Below are 26,817 nucleotides of genomic sequence, written 5' to 3'. Positions count from 1 at the left end.
GCGGGGAAAGGTGGCATCATTTATCAGTCCTAACAAATGACCCATACACTCATTCCAACTGTTGACAGTATCAACATGGATGGAGTCAGTTGTTACTGAGTGCAAAGTACCTGTATGATCCGATACCCCCCACCCTTATTGTGATTTAACCACTCCGGCTGTCCTCTCCTCACTGCCACTCCCTTTTCATCGTGCTACACCGCTAGTCCCGCCTTTCACCGCCCCTGTGGAAAGGAGGGAGTGTGAGTTTAATGTTCCCTCTGGTCGTCTTCGATGCCCGGGGATCCACTTTACTTCACAGGCATTTTTTTCTAAGCCCTTTTTTGTGTCTCATCTCCCCGACACTTTAAATTTCTCTTCAAGAAAATTAGGACTACTGCATTTTTACTCCTCACCTGTCCTGTGCAACATCCAAGTCACAAGGTAAGGCCAACAGAGACAATCTAAGTGCGTATCTCCACAGGTGCATCGTAAACTCAGCTCGCTTTACTCAACACAACTCCTGTTTGCCTTCATTGTTTCGAGCGTAGAGTTGCAAAGCGGATACTTTTGAAGTGAAAAGCTGAGAACTCGTCCGTGCAGTTTGGCTGTTTTTACTGAAATATCAGGTGCGACAGTCCAAATCTCCGGAGACGCAGCTGTAGTCAGGTTGCTGTGTGGCGTTCAGGGTCCTTTGCGAATTATAATATAAGTACAAACATAAATGTCACCCTGGGCGATTCCTCTACTTCATCACTTTCTATGTGAACTCAGTAGTAAACTGGCCCTGATATTAATTTGTCTATTGTCTGTTACAATATTAAAACAGTCTAGTTTATTGTGTCTTTATATCATAATTCTAAAAGAGACTTACATCTGTAACATTTTTTTTTTTTTTTTTTTTTTTTTTTTTAGATTAAGGGGCTCTAAGACATACTTCTGGCCAGTCGTAACACTCTCATAACACTGAGATATGTGAGTTTTGTATTAAGTTCCAGAAAAAACTGTTTTAAAACAACAAGCTATACTGGTCATGACACTTTTTTAAGTTATCAGAGTTTGAGTATCAGTGATATTAAAATTATAGTCTATAAAACACTTTATGATCTCATTACAGCTGATTACATGACAGAAGGTAACGAGTCATTCTCGACCATATATTCACAATGGGCTATCTATCCTCCAGTATGTGACCTGAAAACTAAGGTGAAACTACTCTTCCAAGCTTATTTGGCCTGAACGCAGTATTTCTCTTTCTTTTTTCCCCTCAATGAATGGATCTACAGTACATCAGGTTACCTGCCACGCCAGTCCTGTCGCACCAATGCAAAACAATCACCAGATGTTTGATAAAACAAAACAGTAACTGTGAATCTGAAGGTTAGAGGTGACTAGGGAAGTCCTGCTTTCAGATACGCAAGTCACCGCCAAACATGCCAACATTCTTTTGCTTTGGAGAGATTAATTTCATCCTCTAGGAAATCTTTGTGGTACAGTATTGCTTGAAGTCAAACTCTCTGTGTGTGCCATGAAGTGTGTCATTACACAAAGCTAACCTCATTAAAAGGGATGAAAAGGATAAAACCACCTAGACTGAGACGGCCTGCCATACTTGAGGAATCATGTACTCAAGTATTAAGGTTGTCAATCCAAATTTAATGATAAATGTCATCCCAGGAATTATTACTACAGAATGAGTATATTGCATAAGTATATTTTAAAGTGTACATTCATTTTTTTTGTTTTTATTTACCACCATATACCCCCCTACCAACCAGTCTTTGCATTCATCAGTGCTTCTTTATTTTCAGTGCATGATGTTAATGAGTCTTTGTGGTTAGTTACTGGCAACCTTGCTGCATTGTCTCAGTCCCCTACTCTATTTGGTAGTAACTCTTGGGATGACAGAGCCTGTCTTACCTGTTCTTGTGTGTTGATGGTTGTGGTGTCGTGGAGGTACTACAAGAATCTGCAGGTTAGAGGAAACAGTACATAGTAAGCAATTTTAAAAATGTTTTAAACAGCTGAATGGAATTGAATACTAAATGTCTGTGTCTCTGTATAGTTAGCATCAAAAAAAGCAATTGACTGTTAATGTGGGTGAGTGAGTTCCTCATGTTGAAGTACTTTACCATGCCATGTTTCAATGTTTCAGTTCCAATGCCTCAATGTATAGTATGTTATCCAAAAGTAAATAATGTAATCTTCGAGGTCATGCTGTCTGGATTGGGCATTGGGTAACACTGGGTCTGGGTAGCAAGTGAAACACTTTGATAAGTAATCACTCTATACATTTGATCAGAGACACACGTGAAGGAATGCGTGGATAGTGTACTGACCATGTTATAGAGTAGACCCTATATCAAACATACCCTCTGTGTCAAATGCTGAGGAAACTTCAAGAGATAAGGGCATGCAAAGAGACCATGTTGCCATTATAAACAGCTTCTCATATGCCTTCCTTGGTATGTGAAAGTCAAATAGTTTTTTTTTCCACTTTCATTTTGTTTTCACCAAAATTCAAGATCTGAAGGCTCTTGACCCTAACTTAACTTATCTGGGAAGCACTCTAGGTTCCACTTTGAATTTAAGAGGATAAGATATCATGTCATTATTCTTAACCTTCGGTAGAGTTTGAGTTCACGTGCCTGTTTGCACATACATGCGCAAAGATTTTTGTTGCAGACCAGGTCAAGCTATGTGCCAGCATGTTTGATTTTATCATCAAAGTTTGAATTGTGATATGATGAGAATGACATGCTATAGATAATGATTCCATTACACTTAACAGCTTTTGGTATGTTGAAAATCATCCTTCAAGAGGCCCCAGTTGGATTATCTTGCAGCAGATAAACTCTAGATAAGATCATCATGTGCCATTTGAAAAATATGAGGCAAAACAAACAGTTTGGACTGACTTGTGTTTGACTTAATATCAGTTCTTGGAAGTCACATCTCCCCTCTCAATAGGGTGCATTGAGTTAATGAACCCCTGCTGTGGCAGCAGCAAGGCTGCTCCTCCCGCTGTGCTAAATAAGAAAATGTTCGTCTAGATTATAGTATTACAAAGTGATTATCACTGTATAATTACCATCTTATGATACTCTGAATAGATGCTAATTTGTTCTAGGGAAGCTATAATTAATTTGATTTTCTATAATACACAATGTAAAGCTCAAATACAGGCCAATTAATTTGAGATGATGACAGAGATATGATCAGAGTTTATAATTATTCATAGTGTTTTGTTTGTTGATGCCAAAGTGGTAGTTTATTACCCAAAAATAACCAATTATGTTATTGTCATTCGGTTTCTATCATGCTAGTTTGCTCTTGATCTAAATAGAAGACACATTAGCGCACAGCATACTTTGAAATGTGGTACCAACAAGGTTAGATGTAGTTGTTGCAGCTTGAAATGTCTTTATGAAGTAATATTATCAATATAAATATTTCTGGTATGATCTATATCACAATATGGCAAATGTTTGCATTATCATATAAAATAATCAAACGGATGTTGAATGCAATGACCTGCGTTCTAAGGTGATAACATCAGAAAGAATTCACACATGTAAAACAAAACTTCAACTTATTTAGCTTTTGTTTAATTACAATTTGCTAATAGTAATCATTATTTTGACAAAGTTAAAGTATTGAAGTATTTCAAATATATTTCTGCTTACTGATTTTATATGCTTTATATATTAATTGTAGGTGAATTAAGGAAAAGAAAGTGGGTACAGTATATTAGGTAAAACTGCAGTTTTATCATAGAACTGGACAATGCTGACTAAACGAAACAGTGGCAGCATTTTTTGCTTATTGTGTTAATAAAGTCACCAGTAATATAAAATATGGTGCACATGCAGGTTGAGGCATTCATTATAGATTACACTTAACTATAAATCAAATTATTTGGATCGCTTAATAGTGATGTAACTGTTAAAATGTGATCTCATGTCACAATATAAATATTATGCTGATATACCCCAGCTCTCACTTGCTGACCATAAGATGTTATACTTTATAAAAAAGCCCTCCTCACAAATGTTAATTATTTTTTTCTACTTTTTTTCAACTTTTGTGTCTTATTCTTTTCTATCTCCACTTTGTCTTCACCCAGATCAGTACATCATTTCTTATTCTTTAATTCTCTTAATTCAGATAATTTCTTCAGCCCTCTCTGTGCGCAGGGTAACCAGACTCCATTGTTAGTAACTTAAGTCATGACGCATCACAGTCCTCACTAGACAGTGGCTGGTTTCTATAGTTACCGTCAACAGTCTGGGCTGAGAAGTGTTGGTAACGATATCCTCAGGACAATGCTATACAAAATGGTGGCCACCTTGAGTCCTTGAGTTCCTACCAGGCCCCAGCTGTTCGCAGAGAGAAACTCCATATTGTGGACATGCAGGTGGCTGATCCTGTTTAGATGCTATCAGTAGATGGACAGCAGAAACAATACAGGTCATGCCATTTGATATATATTCAAACAACGACACACCCCATTACCCCAATCTTCAATGGACTGTTGAACATTTACACTCCACACAGGAAACATTAGCAGACCAGTTTAAGTTTAAACCTAGGACCTGTTAATAGCTGTTCTAGAAGAATGTATGCTTTCTCTAATGCTCCAAAAAGCTATGCATATTATCTAAAATGGTTAAAAATGTAATCATCTGCTGCAATTATATTATGTTGTTAAACATGATGTTAAAAATGTGGACCTCTTATTTTAAATCCAACAAATACTCCTTGTTTCGCCCATGGCTTTGTTGTGTGCATGGCTTACTTAGCTTCTGTATGTTGGGTTACAAAGCCACAATCACACCAATGGAGTGTCATTTATACATTTTCCTCCAAAGGTCAGCACATTACTTAAAATGTGACACCCTGTGGATGCAGAGCACAGGTTAGTCATTGTGGATTAGAAAAACCTGGCTAATTGATGTCTCTCCGTAAAGAGGTGTCCACTGTAGATGATTAATCCAAGTGAGAGGGAGAATGAGTGTAGGCATATAGGGCACAGGCCTATGACATGGTGGCATGATAATGGTTCTTTGTGCTTCTGTTTGTGAATAGAGAGGCCGGAGGTTTAGAATGACGTTGGTGCTACCCACACCATGTCAGTGATGGCTGTGCAGAGTATGAGGAGGGATGAAAGGGTAGAATCGAAATACATCGAAAGAAAGGCAAAGGTTGATTAGGAAAGGTAAAGTTTTACGGGGAAAAAATGAGACCACACAGATGTAGTACCAGCTCAGTATTCAGGCTTGAAGTTTGGCACACAACATGAGAAAAATCTGTTTAAGGTTCATAGAGTAGATAAAAGTTTGAAATGGCCAATGTCCTTCCTTCCCTTTTTTGAGGGGTTAGATACCCTCTTACTGTGATTTTATGTTCAGCTCTTCCTGGAAGATGTAAGTCATACAGTATTTGGGCAAACCCATTAGTCCAAATATGTTGGTTCATATGCCCCAGTATCAAATGTGTAATGTACCTGTATGTAGGGATGTCCCGATCCCATCTCAAAGATCAGTATTGGGGCTGATCAAGGCATTTTTTAACTGATCTGTATCAGCTATATTGAGCAAAAACCTAAGCCCAAAGCTTTATTTTATGTCAGGTGTCATAGGTGTGGTAAACGGAGAGCACAATTTGTGGTAGGAGGTAGAAGCGTATTCTGGCATACCTGTGGCTAAACATATCTGCAGTTTGTAAATATTTTAAATTGGAAAATGAAAGCAGTCCAACATCCACTTGTAATGTCTGCAATGCTAGCATTTCGTGAGACGGTAGTAACAGAGTTGTGTCCAATACTACCAATTTGGTATTGCACCTAATAAAATAAACACTCAATGGAATACAATGAGTTCACTCAGTTAACTCAGGCAATGGCTGCACAGAAACAACAAAAACTGGAGGATACTTTTAAAAGGAGAGCGAAATTTCCTCAAGACAGTGACAAGGCCAAAAAGATTACAGAGAGGGTAATTGAATTCATTGCTTTGGATGACCAGTCCATTGCTGTGGTAGAGAATGCAGGTTTTCGCTGTCCTCTGGAGCTTTTGGAGCCATGGTACGCCCTACCCTTTCGACACTACATTTCAGACAGGATGAAGGCAGTTTTTTACTTAATGCATTGCAGAGCTATTCAATTGCCAAGCATATACATTGGATTGATTTTAATAACTTGTTTTTGAAGTGTGCACTCTGTAGCTGTATTATCTAGGAAAATACAAGAAGCGGATCGAGACGTGGTATTGGCAGATACTCAATATTAAATGACTCTGATTGGGACAAGGGGCAAAAAAACTAGATTGGGACATCCCTACCTGTATGTATGATGTAACTGTCTTCTGCTTTTAATTTGGTGTCATACAGCGTTAACATTGCTCATGTCTTTATAATTTCAGCCATGCTCCTACCCTCGTCAATACTCCTCCTCCTTGGCCTCCTCACCTGGAGTCCCAGTGCATCATGGGCTGCTAAAGTGATTGTGGTCCCGCCCATCATGTTTGAATCACACCTCTACATCTTCAAGACATTGGCCACGGCTTTGCACCAGGAGGGCCATGAGACCCATTTTCTAGTTTCAGAGGGTCGTGAAGTTCCCCCCTCGCCTCACTACCACTTACAGCGTTACCCAGGGATCTTTAACAGCAGCACAGCTGACAATTTCCTCCAGTCCAAAGTCAGCAACATCTTCTCAGGCCGCCTGACATTTCTGGAACTGTTTGACATTCTTGACCACTACTCTCAGAACTGCGATGCTGTAGTTGGCAGTGCTGAGGTCATGACCCGCCTCAAGCAGGCCAAGTTTGACCTGCTGCTGGTGGACCCTAATGAGATGTGCGGTTTTGTTATTGCTCATATCTTGGGTGTAAAATATGCAGTGTTCAGCACAGGCCTTTGGTACCCTGCAGAAGTGGGTGCCCCAGCCCCGCTTTCATATGTACCTGAATTCAACTCGTTGCTGACGGACCGCATGTCTCTGGTCCAGAGGATCACCAACACAGCTGTTTATCTGGTCCAGCGCTTTGGAGTCCGTTACATAGCATTACCCAAGTATGACCGGATTATGAAGAAACATGGAGTGAAGCCTCAGGTGGCCATGGCTGACTTGGTGCAGGGCAGCCGACTGTGGATGCTGTGCACTGACATGGCTCTGGAGTTCCCCAGGCCCACCCTGCCGCATGTGGTGTACATAGGAGGCATCCTCACCAAGCCTCCCAACCCACTGCCACAGGTCAGTACTGAGAGAGCCACACAGACCAGCTGACAGGCACATGATGAGATGGCTAAGAGAGACAAAAAGAGTTTGTGTGGTATTATGTGCGAGACAGCTTATATATCTGAGAATCTTTGTTTTATGGTTGAAGTACGTACAAGGTTAATTGTATTGGGTCTGTATGGAAAGATGTTCTTATTCTCTACTTAAAAATTTTGATTTCACAAACATAAACACGTGTTGTGCCTACTGGGGCCAATATGAGCGCTGGAATATAAAATGTGTCAGAAGTACTGCGTTTCAGTGGGTAACTCATTTCAACATACTTTGAGCATGACTTTATGCAAATGTCTGGCTTTATGTGTAGGATGGATTATATGTAAATATGGGTGGAGCGCTTACACTTTAGGAACAGTCCGCTTACACACATAGACATTACGGGCTCAGCCTTTCTCAGCATGTGTGTGTTCTGAGAAAAGCACCTCAAGAAATTTAACAAAGTCAATTTGTAGAGTCTGTTCCTTCCTTTTGTTTTATTCTTTTGCACAAATGTATGTATCCTCAGTCAGCTGTCTCTCATTGACAAGGGTCAGTTAATTATTCAAAAGCTGTCATGAAAGAATTTGTTTTTGGCAAAAAGACGTGGTAGCTCTTATCCATTCAAGAGAAGCTGTTGTTGGATGGAATGAAGCCACATACTTGTCTCACCCAGAAAGCCATGTCTTCAACATGTTTGAGGAAGTTCATTGTCAGTTTACTTACGAGTAAATACACACACCTCTATTAATTTATCGACACTCTGTTCCCCAGCTTTGTCTTGTCCTCATATTATTTCCTCCTTACTCTCTAGTTTCTGTATTTTTTTGTATCCACCCTTGCATGTCCCCATTGTCTCTGCTATCACTTGGTATCTCTTATTATCACATCATGCTACAAAGCGAGCTTTTATAGACAATGCTGGGGTGAGGATGGGTTTGGGCTGAATGGACACGGTAGATTTTGAGCAGAGAGGGAGGGGAGTCATGGAGGGCAGAGGCGGATGGTGACGGGGGGTTAGTCCAGCGTTCGAACGACGAGAGCGCGGGCCGTCGGTATCTACTGCGGGGGGTTTTGGAATGCCACTACAGCCAATAGGGCGCATTGTGTCGTGTTGTGCGGAGGGAGTTATAATGGAAGTGGAAGGAGAACAAGGCCATTGTTCTGTGCAGAGCTCTGGGGACACTGAGACTCTTTTATGGGGTCACTGAGGCTGCGTTGTAGGGACAGTAGGGCTGCACTGCTGGGACACAGAGCCCAGTGTGCCCCTGAGGTTGCTCCGTGCCAGGGCCGGTCTTAGCTGCCGCAGCTGGACCACCTCCCTCCCTCTACTTGTCCTCTGCTTCTATCACTTCAACATGGCTGCTCCCAGATCCCTCCTCACCCACTGTCACTTACTTACCATTCTCAAATGTGTATTTTACCATACAATGCACTGCTCCACAAATGCATCTGCGCACGCGCGCACACACACACACACACACACACACACACACACACACACACACACACACACACACAAACACCAAAAAATACTTTTCTAAACTTCAAAGGCTCTCTGATTTTCTGGAATCGCACCAGAATCTGCCAAGTGAAAAGCATTTGTAATGAGCTGATGGCAGGCTATGCCCTATTCTGCAGCCTGTTCCTAGAAGCAGGTTTAGTGGATGTGGATAACTCCTCTGAGTAAAACCCAGAACAGGTCTCCTGCTCCTGAACAGGGCCCTGGAGGAGGAGGAGGATACTATTGTCATCATTTTTCTAAAGGCATGTCATGTGTCTAGTTTTCACTGCCTCAGTATAGCTCTCAGTTGACAGAAACCGATGAATACCACAGGCCTCCTCTCTTTTCTTTTGTTCTACCTGTAGTGCTGACATTTTAAATATTCCAGCAACTTTTAATTCATAGACCAAAGCTACAGTATAGCAATGAATGTAGATAGCACTTAGGATAGTTGGTAGGTGTTGAATTTTATATATGACCTTAAGTTCATCATGTGAGCAGTGCTTGTAGGGTCTTTGTTTCCCAATTAGATCATTTCAGTTTTCTCCTTTAGCCCTTTAACCCTGTAACTCAACTTCCTTAAGGAAATGATGTCATACAAGATAATGAGATAATCTACAATCACCTCATAGGGATGTTACCGTACTCACCAGTTTCAGACTTGCAAATACTGTTCACGTCAACATCTAAGTAGTAACTGCGACAGGAGCTCTGATATATCTGACTTTGCTCTAAATAATAGATAACAATAGTGTCTAAAAGCAAACAAGGATGCCTCAGCTCAATTCCATTATTCAAGGTAACTATACACTAATTTAATGTTAACTTGGTGTTACTTCATACTCCCACATGGCCAGCTGTAGGGACTGTTTTCAGTAGAAAATATAGTTCAAATGAAAACTTTTGTCAGTGAAGTCTGTGAATTACGCATAGTAACTGAGACGTTGTCTCTAGAGAGATGGGACACTTTTGAGTTTCATTTAAGCATTCAAAAGAAAGTCTTTTGACTTCTATTGTTTATCGGGGCGGTGGCAGAAACCTCAGATATCTCAAAACTTGGCACATAAAACCGAAACTGTCTGCATGGCCAGAATCCGCCAAGGGTGCAAGAGGAAATATTGTTCGTTGTGTTTGACCCTTTTAAGAATGCAGTTGCGTTGTGGATGCATGGATTAGATGAGAATGTTTTAGCTTGTGTTGGAGATTATTTTTTGCCAACATGTAGGATGTTTGTTATTGACTTCTGCACAGTTTTATAGAGTTTTCTAAATTATTATTAATCAGCAGTGCTATGATTTCAAGTTTCCCCACAGGGACATTAAAGTATATCATAATGTCATCCCCGTAGCAGAACAGCATGTCTGTTTTTTCCATTTTTCTATTCTATATTATTTTATGTAGGTGATGCATACACAGTTTTCATTTTGTACAAAAACAGTACTTTGCAGAGACTACAATAAGAGGAAATTCAGAGAAGATAAAAATTCATGCTTCATACTGATAAATAAAGTTTGGCCATTACTTAGATTAGATTTCAGTGTTCTCAGTATTTCTGTCTATGAAAGGACAAATTACTTACTTTATAAAAACAGGAGATCGTATTGCCTCACAGTGCACAGGTCATCTAGTTACAGAATGTTCAGGAAAATTATACTGGTCCATTTAAATGAGTGACTTTGTGAACTATCAACACTTTTTATTTATGTCATAATATAAAATGTTAATGTATAATGGAAAACTGGGCACCGAGTTACAGAATGCAAGCTTAGCACATCCTTATTTGCAGTTCTGAGGCATTAGGTTGAATACATTTAACAGCTTCATGAATTAGACATAATGTGTCTTTCTTGCTAAACTCCTACTGTGGGCATTTTTTTACATGAAAATGTTCTAATATCTGAATTTAAATAGGCACCAAGATATATTTTATAACCTGTGCCAGCTGGAATATGATAACTAGAGACTACACTTGTTAAGGAGTTATAGTCGGGAGTCTCTCAATTTATCTACCTATTAATTTTCAAATTACAACATTATTAAAACTAAGTGTTTTGTATGCTCATTGATAAATTGCTTTAAGTTATTCGGCAAAGTTTAGTGAGTTCAATGACTTAAATGAGTGAGAAACCTCACTGCAATCATTGCCATAAACTTCAATCATGTTGACCGTGACCATGAAGTCATAAAGACATCAAAAACCATGTTCAGTTTGTTTATCTCTAATGCTTAAAAAATAATCTGAGATAAGGCTCAGCAGTTTACTTGCAATTATCAGATTATCTATAATGTGGGTCACTTGAATACTTGCAATACACATGAACAAATCTACCATGAAACGAGTGACTGGTGATGTAAATGTTGAAAATACAGCTCTAGTACAACACTTATACTGGAGTATTGTTGTATAATACTAGTACAAATCTTATTTAAAAGGCATACAAACTCTACAAAATGTATTTATGTAGCTCTCTCTTTTTTTTCACATCGCACAGGATTTTGAGACATGGGTGAATGACACAGCGGAGCATGGCTTTGTTGTTGTGTCATTCGGAGCTGGGGTCAAGTACCTTTCCCATGACATCGCTCACAAACTGGCAGGAGCCCTCGCCAGGCTGCCCCAGCGTGTCGTCTGGAGGTAAAGTATCTGTTCTCTCACATTCACTCATACATAGCTGTCACTTTGACAGATGTGAGCAGAATCTGCGAAGATTCAAGGTAGTGACCTTCCCCCACTCAGCACTGAAAGGCCTCTAGATGCCAGAGGATAGTGTGTACGCTATATATCAGAGAAATTTTTATCATTCATTTTTATATTGATTCTCATAATTAGCTGTACCATTTCTGTTCAATGACACATCACAAAATAAAGGCTACATGTTATTCCTCTGTGGCAGTCTTCCTCTTGAGGCCAAAGTTTATATTCCCACCTCACATAAGGGTATCTGAGGTCATCCAGTTGATCAAACAGCATTGACTCGAGAATCCTGACCTTTAAGAGACTTTCTCTTCTGCGGAAAACTAGCAGTCTCTAAAACTAATGATTATGGCTTCAGATTTTAATGGACAGAAAAATCCTTGTATTTTATGAAATGTATCCAGTTAAGCCACAGAAAATAAGTGTTAAACAAACTGCCATCCCTTCTGTGACTCACTTATGAACATGTGTTACTGTTAGCTACAGAGATCTGACAGCATGACATTGTGAGTTGTTTGCTGCAGCCATAAGACAGGCAAAAGATGTCTGTGATGGGGATACTTAAGCTGTTGCAGTATCTGTGCATGCATGCATTTATCACACATGTTGTATGAATACAGATGTTTATGTGTTTGGTAATGAATCAATGACAGGAGATCCTTGACAGACTTGTCTGCTCAGTGAGCAGAGAAAGGTGTGATTGAAATCTAATCTGATGTAATCATTTACCCGGAGTCCCACAACAGTTATCCATTGACTATGATCTGAGCAAGAAAAACTAAGAAAATTAGGAGAGGGAAAATGGGACTGGAAAAAAAAGAGACTGCCACCCATGAACCTGTTAATCCTTAACCCTTATCTCAGTATGTTTGTTTGCGATTCATTGACCACATCCACACATATTATTTTTGAGTAATTTTTATCCCACAAAGTAGTAGTTAATTAGACATCCAAACTGGCTTGAGTTTGCATAATCCAGACAATAGAGCTTGTTTATATAGGTCAGTCTATCCTGATATGCCCAATAGTGCATTACTAATATAGAAACTCTTAGAATAAAGGTACAAATATTCACATTGATCTCAAACTTGACTTTTCTGTAGGTGTTACTGGGCTAATGTTTGAACATGTGCCTGTGTGCAGAATTCAGTGGCTGGTGTACAAGGTCTGTACTAGTACAAACACACTACATAGTTTACAGTGATGTCAAAAATGACAAAATGGTAAGGAAACCTTTCATTAGGTGTGTCTGTGGCAGAATAATTACAGTTTTAAAATGTGTTGTTTTTATTTAGTGTTGGATCATAAATGCTGCTTTAGTGTTCAAGTGGCGTGCAGTTTCAGTTTTAGATTTTTCTCTTGAAGTATTGCTTTACTTTGTTTCTGTTTTAGTTTTAAACATAAGCATTACAGTTATAACTTGAAAATTTGTGTTTTTATTAACCAAATGGAGATAGATTCCTGAGCTTATAAAGTTGTTAGCAAGGGGTCTTCATTTTAATTTTTTTTTCATTTATACATTTGTCAGGATAAACTATTATTAATGATAATAAGACTGTGTGGCATGGCATTTCATCTGGCACTTTGAGAGACATATAAACATGTCTAGAGCTGCAATGATTAGTCAATTAATCAAGTAGTTGATCAACAGAAAAATTGATTGCTATTTTGGTGATCGATTTCACTCAATTTTTTTAAGAAAAAATGCCAAAATTGTTTGGTTTCAGCTTCTTAAATGTGGATATTTTCTGGTTTCTTTAGTCTTCTATGATAATAAACTGAATATATTTGGCTTGTGGACTATTGGTTTTAGGTTTTGGGAAATAGCGATTGACATTTTTCACCATTTTCTGACATTTTATATACCAAACAACGGCTTAATCGAGAAAATGTTTAACAGATTAATCAATAATGAAAATACTCATTAGTTGTAGCCCTAAACATGTCTTTTAAGCATTTACAGATATTTGATAAATACTTTTGCTAAACCTTTCTCTAGGGTGACTGTTACTGGGTACAGCAGTTAAGTAACCTTTCTAGACCCCACACATGACAAATATCCAACTACAAGAAATGCAAGGCTACAGTTCAGTTATCAATAAATGAACAAATCACTCTTTCTACCTCTGAAAGATACCTTTAAAGTGACTGTGTAAGTTAGAGAAGTGTTAGGTTATGAGATAAGAGAAATAAGAAGGTAGGAGAGAGAATTAGAGAATTTTTTGTTCTTTTTCTTGTAGAAAAAAGTACCAAAATAGTAGTAGTAGAGTATGTGAGTATGATATGTGATGTGAATTTAAAGGTGATACAGGTTTTTCTAAATAGGGAGGGATTCTGTTGACATAAAGTAACTGGAGTGTCAGTCTACCATTGGAGAATAAAGTGGTAGACTGGTTCAGGTGGAATATTGGTCCATGTACAAAGTATAACTCATGTGAAATAGTTCATCATGTATATTGGATAATAAGTCTTTTGCACTCTTTAGATGCTTTTCCATGAACCACTTATACATTCACACAATGTAAATGCATAAAGATACTGCTAAGTTCATTGCACAATAGTCAGTTGTGCAGAAACCATAAAAGCGCTTTGTTGCGGCCCTTGTTGCTTTCTACTAAGTGGTACATTGCTACTTGTGTGATGTTGCTTTGCTCATTTTTCTTTTACACACTTTGGACATGAAACTATGTAAAAAGAAGTAGAGAGGACGAGACCGGCCCTGGAAATTTTCACGGTAAACGCATCGTGTTTTACTGAGACGCACTGAACCAATGCTGCAGTCATTTAAGTGAGTCAAACCTTTATGTGTGTATTTGGTCTTGTTGTGTGCATGACTTTTCTGAGTTAACCTCTCCAACCAAACTCAGTTTAAAGGTAGAATCAGTGATTCTGGAGAGAGATTGTTGATATTTGAACTAAACGCCCAAACAAATACACTCCTCCTTTCGTGCTCCTTCAGAAGCTCCGCCCCCAAATTCCTTGACACACATCGCCAAGGCAACGACCAAAAGAGAAATATAGTGGAATCCAGAGGGATGTATCATCTGTAGAGTCACTTCTGTTCCTCTCACACTTTATCATGAGTGGAATAAAAATTTCATCTCATGTGAACACAACAGTCCATCCTCACTCTGCACCTCTTTGCGGCCTCCCCAATTCTCACTCGACCTGCGTTCCGCATTTCTGTCCACAGAAGCAGCCATCTGTCAGCTGCAGCTCCTGGGGAGCTGAGAGGACAGCAGCTGGACAAACTGCCTTCACCAGGCTGACTGACAGCAGAAATTTACTGAACCAAAATAGTTTGCATGTCAGCTCCACGGGAAGAAATCAACAGTGTTTGTATTTACTGATTCATTGATATGAAAATGGAAGTGTATCTGTGCCGTGAGAAGACACTATGTGAATTGGCAACGGCCTCTCTCTCTCCAGTTCACCAGCCCTCCCCCACTGTTCAACGGTTGCTGGAGACGGGACACTGTCATGTCCTCACACAGACAGCTGCTCTGATGACTTCCCCCTGTCCTTTGCACGAGCATGAGCGCCCCCTGCTGATTGGCCGAGCCACTTTGTTTGTTTCCCATTTACAGAGCCAGGGCTGTGTATGAACATCGGATTTTTCTTTTCTGCGTAATATTTAACAATCTTTCTCCAGAATCACTGACTCTACCTTAAAGTTGTTTACCTGTCCAACAGCGTAGCTAACTGTTAGCTATGGAAGATAACCAACGCTAGTTACACTTATTGGTTTGTAGGCAGCTAGTTGTAGCTAACAAACTGCTGTTATATGCCAGTGTTACTTGTTTATAATTATCAGCTGTTTTAAACCTCATTTAGGTATTTGCTCATCTAACTCTGTGTGCAATGTCTACATTTATGGTAGAAGTTAGTTAACAGGACCCTCTTCAGTCATATATGTAAGAATTAGTGTGTTTTGACCTGTAGTTTTGAATTAGAAAGAAATAGTCTAAATTATATAATAATTGTCATGTGTCCCTATTTGACAGGTGTGGGTCCTCCATGGGTAGGCTGATGTATAAACTCACTACGACTGCACCAGGATAACCTGGAAACAGTCAGGGTGCAACTAGCAGCTGGTAAGTTGAGAGTCTAGCAAAGTCCATCATTTGGACAGTGACACATTTAGGTTGTTTTGGTTCCAGCACATTTGATTTGAAATTAAACTATGACTGAAATTAAAGCACTGACTTGGTTGTAGCCTCTTAACATCCACCTTTTTTTTTTAAATTTTCACTTCATAGGCATACCCAAGGCCAACGTCCAGTGTGCAATTCAGGTTCAGACGGTCAATAAGTGAAAATAATTTGACACCATATATTAGATATCATGACTTAAGTTTGTTTGAATTGGTCAAATGATCTTTGGTCCACTAAAATTGGAGGATTTCAGCTTCAGGTTAAAACTAAAGCTACAATTCCTACACTGTTCATCTGCGGATATAAACACCATCAAAGTCAAGAGGAAAGATTAATCTCATAGTCATGGTTTCATTTCAAAACCAATGTGCTGAAGTACAGAGAAATTACAACAGAACCAACAAATATGTGTCCGTGTCAAATGAGTCTTTCTTGAACAGTTTTAGGTCCTATTACAGTTCCTTTATTAAACCCTTGCTGGTGCACAACTTAGCGTTACATATGTGGCTCTACTGGGTAGACAATATGTTGCGAGATTTTTCAGGGAATTTTGCCTTAATGTTTTCCAGGTTTGCTTGCTTTCCCCACCACACAGCCTCCCTTCACCTTGTTCACCTGTCGCTGGCTGGCAAGACATAACAGCACTCGGGCTTTAAGGGGCATGGAAGTATGTGTAATAAAAATTAAGTAAACAGATTCACTCTGAATTTACCATCTCACTAAGACATTTGTTTTAAACTTAAGTGAACATTTTCTTTTATTACAGTTTCCAGAGGACCAAAGTAGAGAGCTTATGAGACACAAGGGGAAGACAGCTGTGGATGGCATGTCGCTCATCTCGGATGCCTTTGCTGGGGTTTCACATGTCTGCTTTCACTGCAAAACAAAGTTTGCTTTTCAGTGCAAAGGACTAAGACACACATGGTGCTGGGTCTTTACAGTTATTGAAAAAAACAATAATAAATTAGTGTAGAATTAATATTAATCAGTGATGACATACACAGTCTGTCCTTATTCTTCTGTAAGAAAGTGATCCAGAGAGGAACCACACAGTTTAATGCCAGACATCTTATCAAAGTTATGTGATATCAGTACAAACAATTGTGAACAAGAAGTAAAAAAAAATCCAAGGCACTTTGAGTCCTGAGTTTACTAAATACACATTACAGTATCTATACATGAAGAAATTGTAAGAATACATGGATTAAGTTTTGGATTTAAGCACTGTCTTTTAATTTACTAGATGATTAGAAGAGATGGTTAATCTTTGTACAGTGCACACATGAAACATGTACAGTGGCTCATACTAGTCCCATAAAATTAATTCTTCATCGTTAATCATTGTAGTAATGTTTTTGTTAGATTTGTATTCATCAGTACACAACATGGTCTAATTGTCAGTAAAAAGTGCAACAATTCATGACATAAAGTTAATTTTACTTGTGTATTATGCCCCTCCTGCCATTGTTGGAGATAAAAACATCAGCCTATTAAAGGCTAAATCTCTTAAATAAGTGGAAGGGGTTATAAATACCTGGTAACTTAAAGAAATGATGTCTTTAATGATGTTTTTTCCCCCTTAAAATCAAATAAAGGATGTGTATAGATTGTTATGAATCATGGGTGGTAATACAGTAAGTACACTAATAATTTAGTGTAATGTAGTGAATTTTCACTGAATTAGCTCAGTAACACATTAAGGCATTTTGAAACTAAAGTAACTGTGGGTCATCAATTTACATTCTAATGTTTCAGTTTCGTGTAAGTCCTCTGAAGCACATAAAATATAGTTACACTCACAATATGAAAACAACATTAGAGTTTTCAATTTTCAGTACAGTCATAGTGAGGTTGTTGGCCTGTTTAAGGATTCTTTGTATCACATAATGTCATTGCGTTGTTTAGGTGTCATCAGGCATGTGTTGTATATAAATACAAAGTAAGATTTAAAGTATTTTAAATGTATTACAATAAGTGATAAGATGCTAAGAAATGTGAATTTGAACAATGAGTTAACTTACACAGTCTGTCTGGTGTGACCTGAAGAGTCTGGTGCGTTCAGTAAGGAGAGAGGCAGTTAATCTGATCCCATTTCACTGCAGACATGCTGAGTGTCTCGGTGCAGGTCAGTGAGGTTAGGACTGACAGGGACATTTAACCTTGTTTTAATGTAAGGAAAAAATAACATCCAAATTGTATGAGAGTATCACTTACTGTATGTATGATACTGATATACACACTATATAAAATGACACAAATATCCAACATGCTATCCAACATGTTATACATGCTATGGTTTAAAGTTTTACATAAATGTGGGAAACATTAGGCCAGTTGATTTACCTTTACCCCCTTCTTGCTGATCCTCTGTAGGTCAGGGGAGATGAGAAAGGTTAAGAAAATTTATAAGAAATTGAGAGATGTTTGCAACACTTGAGGCCTGCTGTATGATTTATGATACATTTAATAATGTGTGATCTGTCTGTGAGATTTGTTTTCTAAAATGCTACTCATGCTCCATTACTTTGAACATACTGTAATCCTCTTGACAGTATGTATGGGTCTTGTGACGCCCTGATTGGGTTAAGCAAGTCTGAATTTGGGCTCTTTTGCTACATTTCACTTACAGTAAGTTAAATATTTCCAGTCTTAGCTGTCTTCCAGAACATTGTAAATAATCTTGAAGAATCAGTCGCTGTTTGTTGTTCTGTATTTAGAGTGAAAGCTGAAAGTCAAAGTCTGACATAACATTCTGTCAGAAAACAAAGTCAGGTTTACCAAAGCACCACAAAGTTTGTTGAGGCGTGGAGTTTTCAGTCTGTCTCCATTCTCTCTGATGATCCTCATCGGTCACTGGTTGATGCTACAAAGCTACCCCAGCTGCAGCACCTGTCTTTCGGCTATCTTTAACATAGCTCTGGTGGAGGTCGCTTCCTGCTCCACATTGTTACCTGATTCCACAGTGTGATATTTGGCCTCCTATCATGAAACTATTTTTCTTCCAAATATGCTGATATTTAAAGTATTTAGTAGTGTGATATTTTAACGTCTGCTTTTCCCTATTGCTGGCGTAACATGGTAGGCAGACTGTTTTGGGAGACCCACATTTGACCGTCCTTGAAGGCACCACTACAGAAAATGAGGAAACGTAGTTTGTAGTCTAAGGCAGATCTACAAAGTCTGCTGAATGATGTGTTTTGAGGACAAATGAGCAGGGAGCTCTGGGTGCAGGCAACATGGAGGAAGTTAAACATTGTTCATTTGTATATACTACTCATAACTGAAATGATATAATGCTGGTTGAAAATCGGCAGTTTCCCTTAAAACATTTCCCCAGTTTTTACATGTATTTGGTAAAGTTGCTTGCATCAGCGTGGAAAGTGTGTGAGTGCTTGTTTATCACTCTGTCAAGAGAATATGAAATATGCAATGGTGTATAGATCAGGTGAAAAAGTCTAGCATTCTAGGAGCATGGTTCAAAAACAACCACCAAATAAGTGATTGTTTGGGGGGTTGGGAGTCAAGAAGCCAAGCCGAGGAGCTGGGTGGGGTCCCTGAGGATAAGATTGTGGTTGCAGTGTCTGCAATTAGGCTGTTGTCAAAGATCTTGCCATGGTTTTCATGACTGGGCAGGAAGTACTGTATGTTGTGTTGGGAGGTATGAGGTTCGCCATGACAGAAGTACAAAACAGAAGTTTTGTAGAGAAATGCTGTAAAATGGAATAACTGTATAATGACAAAGCAAATTTAACACTCCTCTGTTCTCAAACTGTGACGTTGTATGGTTATGTATCAGACAATGGTCCACATGGATCAGATCAGGTCCAGAGATCCCATATTAGAGTGATGTGAGACAGTGATCTGAAACTTGTAGCTCTAGGCAATTCTTTCTCTTGTAAGTCCCAATCATTTCATGTAACAATAAATGGTAATCTCGACTCCAAACTGAGAAGATGGACATGGAAGAGGGCTGATGAGATGAAGAGGGACCAAGCCAAATGAATCGTGTCATTGATAATTGGCTGCATGAATGTAGGCTTTGATTGGCAGGACAGTGAATCGGTGCTTTGTTGAAGAGAGAAAGAGAGATGAAAGAGTTTGGGTTAGGGAGGGAAGGGAGACAGAGATGGATGGATAGAGGTTGTAATGTAGCATGCCTGTATTGTATGTATTGTGTGCGGTATTTATTGGAAAATGCTTCAGCCACAGACACCAGCAAACATGCACAAAATACTGTTCACATCCATCACTCACCAGTAGAAAACAAATGGTGAAATCCTAAATGTCTGTGAGTGAACAACCAGCCCCTTCTACTTTTTGCTTTTTGTTTTGGGAAAATTAGATTTACATTGAAGTCCTCTTTGTTCAATTTCAACACCATGTAAATGTTCAACTCAGTATATTATAGGTTATCTCTCGTAAACATTATTCATACAGCTAAACACACTTCCACATATTCAGTTAAACACACTTCCAATAAAGGTTCAACACAAGAGTTGGCATTTGTAGTTTTTAATGGAAGCAATTGTTAGACTGTGTAAACAGTGATTACAAATCAGAAAAATATTACAGTAGATACCATAAACAATACTTTGACACAGTGTTGTAAAAATGAATTGGTGCAGTTACTGGATTCATAAAAGTATAGGCTAGCTGCCAAGTTGTCCCTCATGCGAGGAAGAAACAAAGTATAAGTCAAGTCCCCATAGGAAGGTACAATACTGTGTTTAGGTATTTTATAACCATACAAATTGAGTCCACAAGAGTAAAAGTAAAAAGAGTAAAATAAAAAATAAAAAGTTAGCTAGTATAACAGTAACTAGTATTAGCAGTTAGAATGTTGTATTAGCAGCACATTAGCCCTAGACAGCTAGTTTGTATAATGGCTAGCTTGGTTAGCACTAAATGAATCACTGAAGAACTAAATTAATAAATCAACAATCACAAACAGGGTAGGTATTTTTATACAGTCTATGGGTAACACTCAAGGGTATTTTGAGGAGTAATGCTTGATGTCAGTGTTCTTGGTTACAGATCTGTAACAATGTCAGTTAAACTGCCTAGAGCTGTGACAGTAGTGGTTGCTACTAGCAACACAATGTCGAACTGAAACCAACTGCCCAAGGCACCATTTAAAAAGGGTTAAAAAGGGTTCATTCAATAAATCTCATTGTAGTTAGGCTTGAAAAACAACTTCAAGTGTATGCACTTTTTTCCCATAATCAGTGGTAATGACAATACTGTGTGACAATAGTAAAGCAATGTGAAATATTTCCTTCACAAAGTTAAACATCAGGGAATTTCATGATGGTCCCACAGTGATGATTGCATTTCAAGTCAAAAGAGAGTTAAATGTCTCAACATTGTGTTTCCTTGCTTTTTGTCTTCTTCCTTCCTTCCTTTAGATTCTCAGGAGTCCCACCCAGTAACCTTGGCAACAACACCAAGCTTGTTGATTGGATGCCTCAGAATGACTTATTAGGTGAGTACATTGAGAGCTGTTAAAGAAATCCTCCAAAGTCCTGATCAAAAGTTTGCTGTATTGGGGTGGTTAATTGAGTATACCGGTATACAGTGAGCTTTACAGAGACAGAGGGGGTCTGAGGCAGTAAGCTGACTGAGAGCATTGGCAGGAAAGCACATTGATACAGTGGGCCAAAAGGCAGTGATTAGACAGTATGCAAATCCAGTTGTGATCAGTGGATAACGGGGGGGGGGGGGGGCATTGCAAAGCAGAATGCAAATACAGGGTGATGAAAAGATAAGTGGGGTATTTCATTGAGACATTAGTATGTGGCATACAGCTGACAATGATGAAATCATGTGGTTAAAACAGGAGAGGGTAGGAGGCTGTTCCCAGACGTTACTTGACGTCACATGTGGATTCAAAAGTTGCGATCAAAGCAGCAGAATAGAACACAAAACGGAATGCCTTTTGTTAAGTCTGCATTGGTTAAATATGTATTCTTCATCAGAGCACACCACATAATGTGCAGGCCTACTTCACCTTCCAGTCAAATTGTCTTTCTGATTGTGTGGGTATATTGTAATGCACCGTATGACCTGAAATGAATTTTATAGCATTTGCAAAAGCCTTGCAATGAACCTAGATGCTGTGCTTGAAAACAACTTCTCCCAAGTCTTATTTCTTTATACCAGTGGCTAAAGGCATGTTTTGATTCCTTGGTGTTTTTATACAAGATGTTCCTATAGTGGGTGTAGAAAACAAGGTTGTGTGTGGATGGGTTCCTTTCATACCTACTTATTAACCACTATAATGAGTAGAATGTGAATGTATAAGCCACTTTATGCCTGTTAGTAATGAGGAATGTACAACCTTCAGATATCGACACTTAACATTGTATTCTGCAGTGCTGTAAGGTCACCTCGGTTAGTAGAAAATGAAAGTACTGAAATGTTTTGTCTTTCTGGCTTTATGGTTGGTTAATATGAGTATCTAAAGCGATGGTTCACTGAAAAACAATAAAGCTTGCATTTTACTGGGAATCTAAGTGAGACATGAGTTCTGTCTGTTCTATCCACACAGACTTAGAGTCTTCACTAGGCTGACTGACAGAAGGCATTTACTGATCAAAAATAGTTTTCATGTAAGCTTTGCAAGAATAAACCAACATTGTTTATTGATTTATTGATTTTCTTATCTGGTGGACAGGGGGAATCTTCTTATAGTGAAACCGTCAAGCTCATAGCCATACTGTGAGCTTTGATCATTCAGTCATTACAGATACCATTAGTAGCCTAAGTTTACAACATATAAACTGCAGGAGAATTGTGTGGATTTTAAACAGCTGTCTGGAGAGATTACGCTTCACTGAACGACTCGGAGTGTAAAAAAATACGAGGGTCCAGTGGTGTCGAGGTGTCTAGTGTTGATTGATACATTTGATAAAATGAAAGTGTTTCTGTTCAGTGAGTTGGCTTAGTGATGGACATAAAAAAAGGCTTCTGAGAAATGCTAAAAAAGACAGCCAAATGTGGACTGGCCTTTACTCTGTTTGGCCTCACCTCACCACATTGATTTATTGGCAGTATACAGTACCAGTCAAAAGTTTGGACAGACTTTCCTTTTAACTGTTAAAATGGGTATAAAGGAAGTATTTGCCTTCAAAGAGACACTGACTGAGGTATTTTGTTAATTATACTGTAGAAATAACCCCCCCCTCCCACCTACATAGCTTTATGGAATCTACTGTATAAACTATAAATAATCTAGAAAGACCTAACCTAGCAAAGTAAGCACCCTGTCAAAAATGACTAATGAACATAACACCTAACACACAAAATAACATCACATCCCTCATGCCTCCTGTCATCTAGGCCATGCCAACACAAGGGCTTTCCTGAGCCACGGTGGCCTGAACAGCATCTATGAGGCCATGTATCATGGGGTGCCGGTGGTGGGTGTACCCTTGTTCGGAGACCACTACGACACCATGACTCGTGTGGCAGCCAAAGGTATGGGTGTCATGCTACACTGGAAGACCATGACTGAGGAAGACCTCTACACGGCCCTGTCCAGCGTCATTACAGACACAAGGTTAGATTTATAAATCTTGTATTCACAGTCACACACAAATTGTATATTAGTGTTATCGTTTATCAGTGTCATCTTGTGACGGGTTATGGCACTAAGTTTTGACATACAAAAATCACTAGCTCTCTATTCCATACTCAGTTGTAGTCTCATGTGTCTGTGCCCTTTAGCATGCTCAAATGTTGTCTTCTAAAGTCTTCTTGTGTCCTTATACCTTTGTTTCCAACCTCTGTCTCTCCCCACTTAGGTACCGCCAGCAAGCACGCCTTCTCTCCACCATTCACAAAGACCAGCCAGGCCACCCTGTGACCAGAGCCGTCTACTGGATCAGCTACCTCCTCCGTCACAATGGTGCCAACCACCTGCGCTCCGCCGTATACGAGGTGTCCCCTTACCAGTATTTCCTGCTGGATGTGATTTTCACCGTAGTGGCTGTCTTGGCTATGACCGTCTTTGCCCTGCGCCGATTGGGACGATTGCTGAGGGCAAAGTTCGGGGACCAGAACAGAGGAAGTGGTGCCACCAGGGATGATGGCAACATGGTCAATGGACATTGCCATAGTGAAAGCATGTCCAACGGTAAACACAAACGCAATGGCTCCTTGAAAAACGAGAAGAAGATGAATTAATGTTTGAATGGCCAAGAGGGACGAGGAAGAAGTTGCCTCAAGGACTCAGCTCTAGGTTTGGTTTAGTGGTTTTATAAAAGCTTGGAGGGGAAGCTGTTCTTAGGTCTGTGTCAAGAGGCAACTGCTACTCAGAGCGAGCAAGAGGCTGTAGGAGGATACACAATGCATCGTGTGGGGACAGAACAAGGAATTGGGTGCTCAAAATCTGTGTGTGTGTGGGTGTATGTGTATGTGTGCACTGAGGCGAATTTAACGAAGACTCTAACAACAGCAGCTACAGCAATACAACACCAAATTGGAAAGTCATTGAGGAAGAAACACAGGAAAGACACATTGGAGGACATTTGCTTTAACATGTGCATCTTCTCTCCTGCGTGTTCTCTGTAGTCTTCTTGCCTTCCCGCCAGTGGAGGGATGATGAAGAGGGGAAATCATGAACGCCAACCCCTTATCCTCGGTACAAAACAAAACAAAATAAACGGATAACTCTTGAAATATTTAGGATTTAAAGTTTTTAACTGCAAAACTCTGCTTCACACGTGTCTAGTAAACTTTAAAAAGAGGACAAATCTATTTATTACTGTACAAACACATTTTAATGATGGACCTTATTAACTTATCTTATTTTTAATTTATTTCATGTATTAGTGGTGTGATAGCATGATGATGGATGTACACTCCCTCTAAGCTAATATCCGCACAACATTGTGTCTTTCACATTGATGAAGCAAACAAAACAAAAACTGACAGCAGCAGTCATTGTAAGAATGCACAGGTCTGTGCTTCCTGCATTATCCACAGTATTCATGGTGGTCCTTTTTTTCCAAGCTAATCAGTGTGTTGAAAATATTTTTCAACTTTTCTCCTTTTCACATGGTAGTGCCAACCTGTGACCGCACTTTTCTGTGCAGCATTCCCATTGTCTCTTGACTGACAGTTTGTCCTGCTAGAGAATAACTCAACTGAACTGTGTTTGGCTTATCAGTGTGAAAAGGGTGATTATGTAATTATCAAAAGATAAGGATACTGTGGAGAGGCAGTGTCAGATCAGAAATGTGTTCAACATCATCCAGTCAGGTGATCAGGGATGAGTCGGAGCATCATTGATTTATGATTACTTGCTTCGTCAGTCCCATATCTTGATTCTGCATCCCTCATCTGCCTATTAATTAGCAAGGATTCAACAGTTGATTGCCATTTTTAGTGCTTCACTTGACATTGTATATCATTCTTCTATGATTTATTTGTTGGATACTTTCTAACTTATGTTACAAATGCTAGTTTTAAATGACACTGTTCAGATAGGAGTCTATTCAATGCTTCTCTTCTGCAAGTTAATGTCTGTTAAGTTAAGTTCTTGAGGTTCATGTACAAACTATGCAGACCTTTATGAAATTATATCAACCTACAGTGTGAATGATCCACACTGTATGTGGCCTTTTATAATGCAAACATGTGTGCAGAATGCTTGAATACCGATGTGCAAGTGTGCTTGGTGTTGTTTAAATGCTTGTGTGTTTTAGACTACTGTACAGCTTTAGACTGAGTGTATGGATGAAACAAGTCAGATGAGGTATATTTTAGCCCATTGCTAAAACAACTGTTGGCTCTTTTTTTTTTTTGCTGTTTTCTGAAGTCATGTCATCATACTGAGTGTATGCCCATAGTTATGCAAAGGAATCTGTTCTTTCAAGACTGAAGTTGCCGTCAGTAGCTTTTACATCATCTTATGTGTCAATCCGCGCCACGTCATTTTACTTTTTTTACTTGGCCAGCATTAAGCCGTTAGGTCTGTTAATTCTAAATGAAGATGAAGGAAGGGTGTAAGAAGAGGGAAAGACTGGCATAGTTCCAACAACAAAGGTGAATCCCACTACTTCTACAGTGAATAATAATGTGTCGACACAACACTGATCCCAGCAGCGAAATTCTCTTTCCTTGAACCCCCGTCAGGGAGATCAGAGTCCAGGGCAAGTTGGCGGAGTATCTTTGGAGTTTGTGGGGATTCAGTATCCTGCCAATGGACATTTCAGAAGGGCAGGCGCTCATCAACATGGGACATGAAAATCTCATGAGAGTAACAGTTGGAAGATGTATCAAAACACCAGGCCAGATGTACTGTATTTTTCTCCAATGTTCTAGCAGCACAGTCAGATATCTACTTTTCTAAAGTTGCAAATTGCAACTGCATGTTGGCATCCGAGCAAAGAGTTTGTTTACCAAGTTACTAAAGCCTCACTCATGTAGCTATGTAAATTTAAATGAAACTGAAGAAATACTATCACTTAACCAGTCAAAACTGTAGAGGACTTTAACATCCAACCAACATGCATAAGTTCACAAATCCTGTATGATAACTGAGAAAAGCTTCATGATCTTCCGTTCTCTGTGAGCTACAATTATACTTGCACAGCCCAGCCCAGCCCTGCTGAACACAGACTATTATACTTGAATCATCATCTTTACCATCATCATCAATAACAACTTCAGCTGTTGGGTGTGTGGGACTGTCTGCAGGTGCTGCATAAGCTATGAACAGAGTCTGGAGAGAAAGAAAAATTATTTGTGAAGATATCTTTTTTTTGTTATTATAATCATTATTATTATTATTATTTCAGTATTAATGTTGTTACAGCCCATATAGTAAAATGCCCACCCATGCCCCCCTTTTTAATTCTCTCTTCTGTTTCTGTACTTACTCTGCAGTCTGTTCTTGTGGCATTTGTATTTCATCAGCTTGGAGACTTTGTGCATTTGCTGTTCCATTTGTCCACCTTTCTGATTTACTCTTAACTTTGTGGTGTATTCTGCAGTCTTTGTATTCTTGTCTCTTTGTTTCTTGTCTCTTCCTTCCTCCCCTTGCCCCCAAAATATAAGACCTCTCCATTTACTTGCTTTTTTAAAAATGTTAATTTTACTTTGATTTTAAAACTTTAAAAGTCCTCAATTTTCCTGTCATGTGTGTCCATGTTGTAAATAGAACAATGTAAACAAAGTACTAATGCTGAATAAAAATTACATATTTGTT

At 39.1% G+C, this 26,817-nt stretch overlaps 1 protein-coding gene across 1 annotated transcript; it reads left to right on the top strand.

Moving 5' to 3' along the window:
- The first annotated feature begins 232 nt into the window (after positions 1-232).
- Positions 233-26,817, top strand: ugt8 (UDP glycosyltransferase 8). Its single transcript, XM_042398512.1, has 6 exons — positions 233-423; positions 6,402-7,234; positions 11,249-11,391; positions 21,011-21,087; positions 22,944-23,163; positions 23,408-26,817. The coding sequence occupies exons 2-6, from the start codon at positions 6,404-6,406 to the stop codon at positions 23,787-23,789; spliced, it is 1,653 nt and encodes a 550-aa protein (XP_042254446.1). The 5' UTR covers positions 233-423; positions 6,402-6,403; the 3' UTR covers positions 23,790-26,817.

Source organism: Thunnus maccoyii, chromosome 2 (genome assembly GCF_910596095.1).
Source record: "Thunnus maccoyii chromosome 2, fThuMac1.1, whole genome shotgun sequence".
NCBI lineage: Eukaryota > Metazoa > Chordata > Actinopteri > Scombriformes > Scombridae > Thunnus > Thunnus maccoyii.
This window is presented reverse-complemented; position numbering and strand designations above follow the sequence as displayed.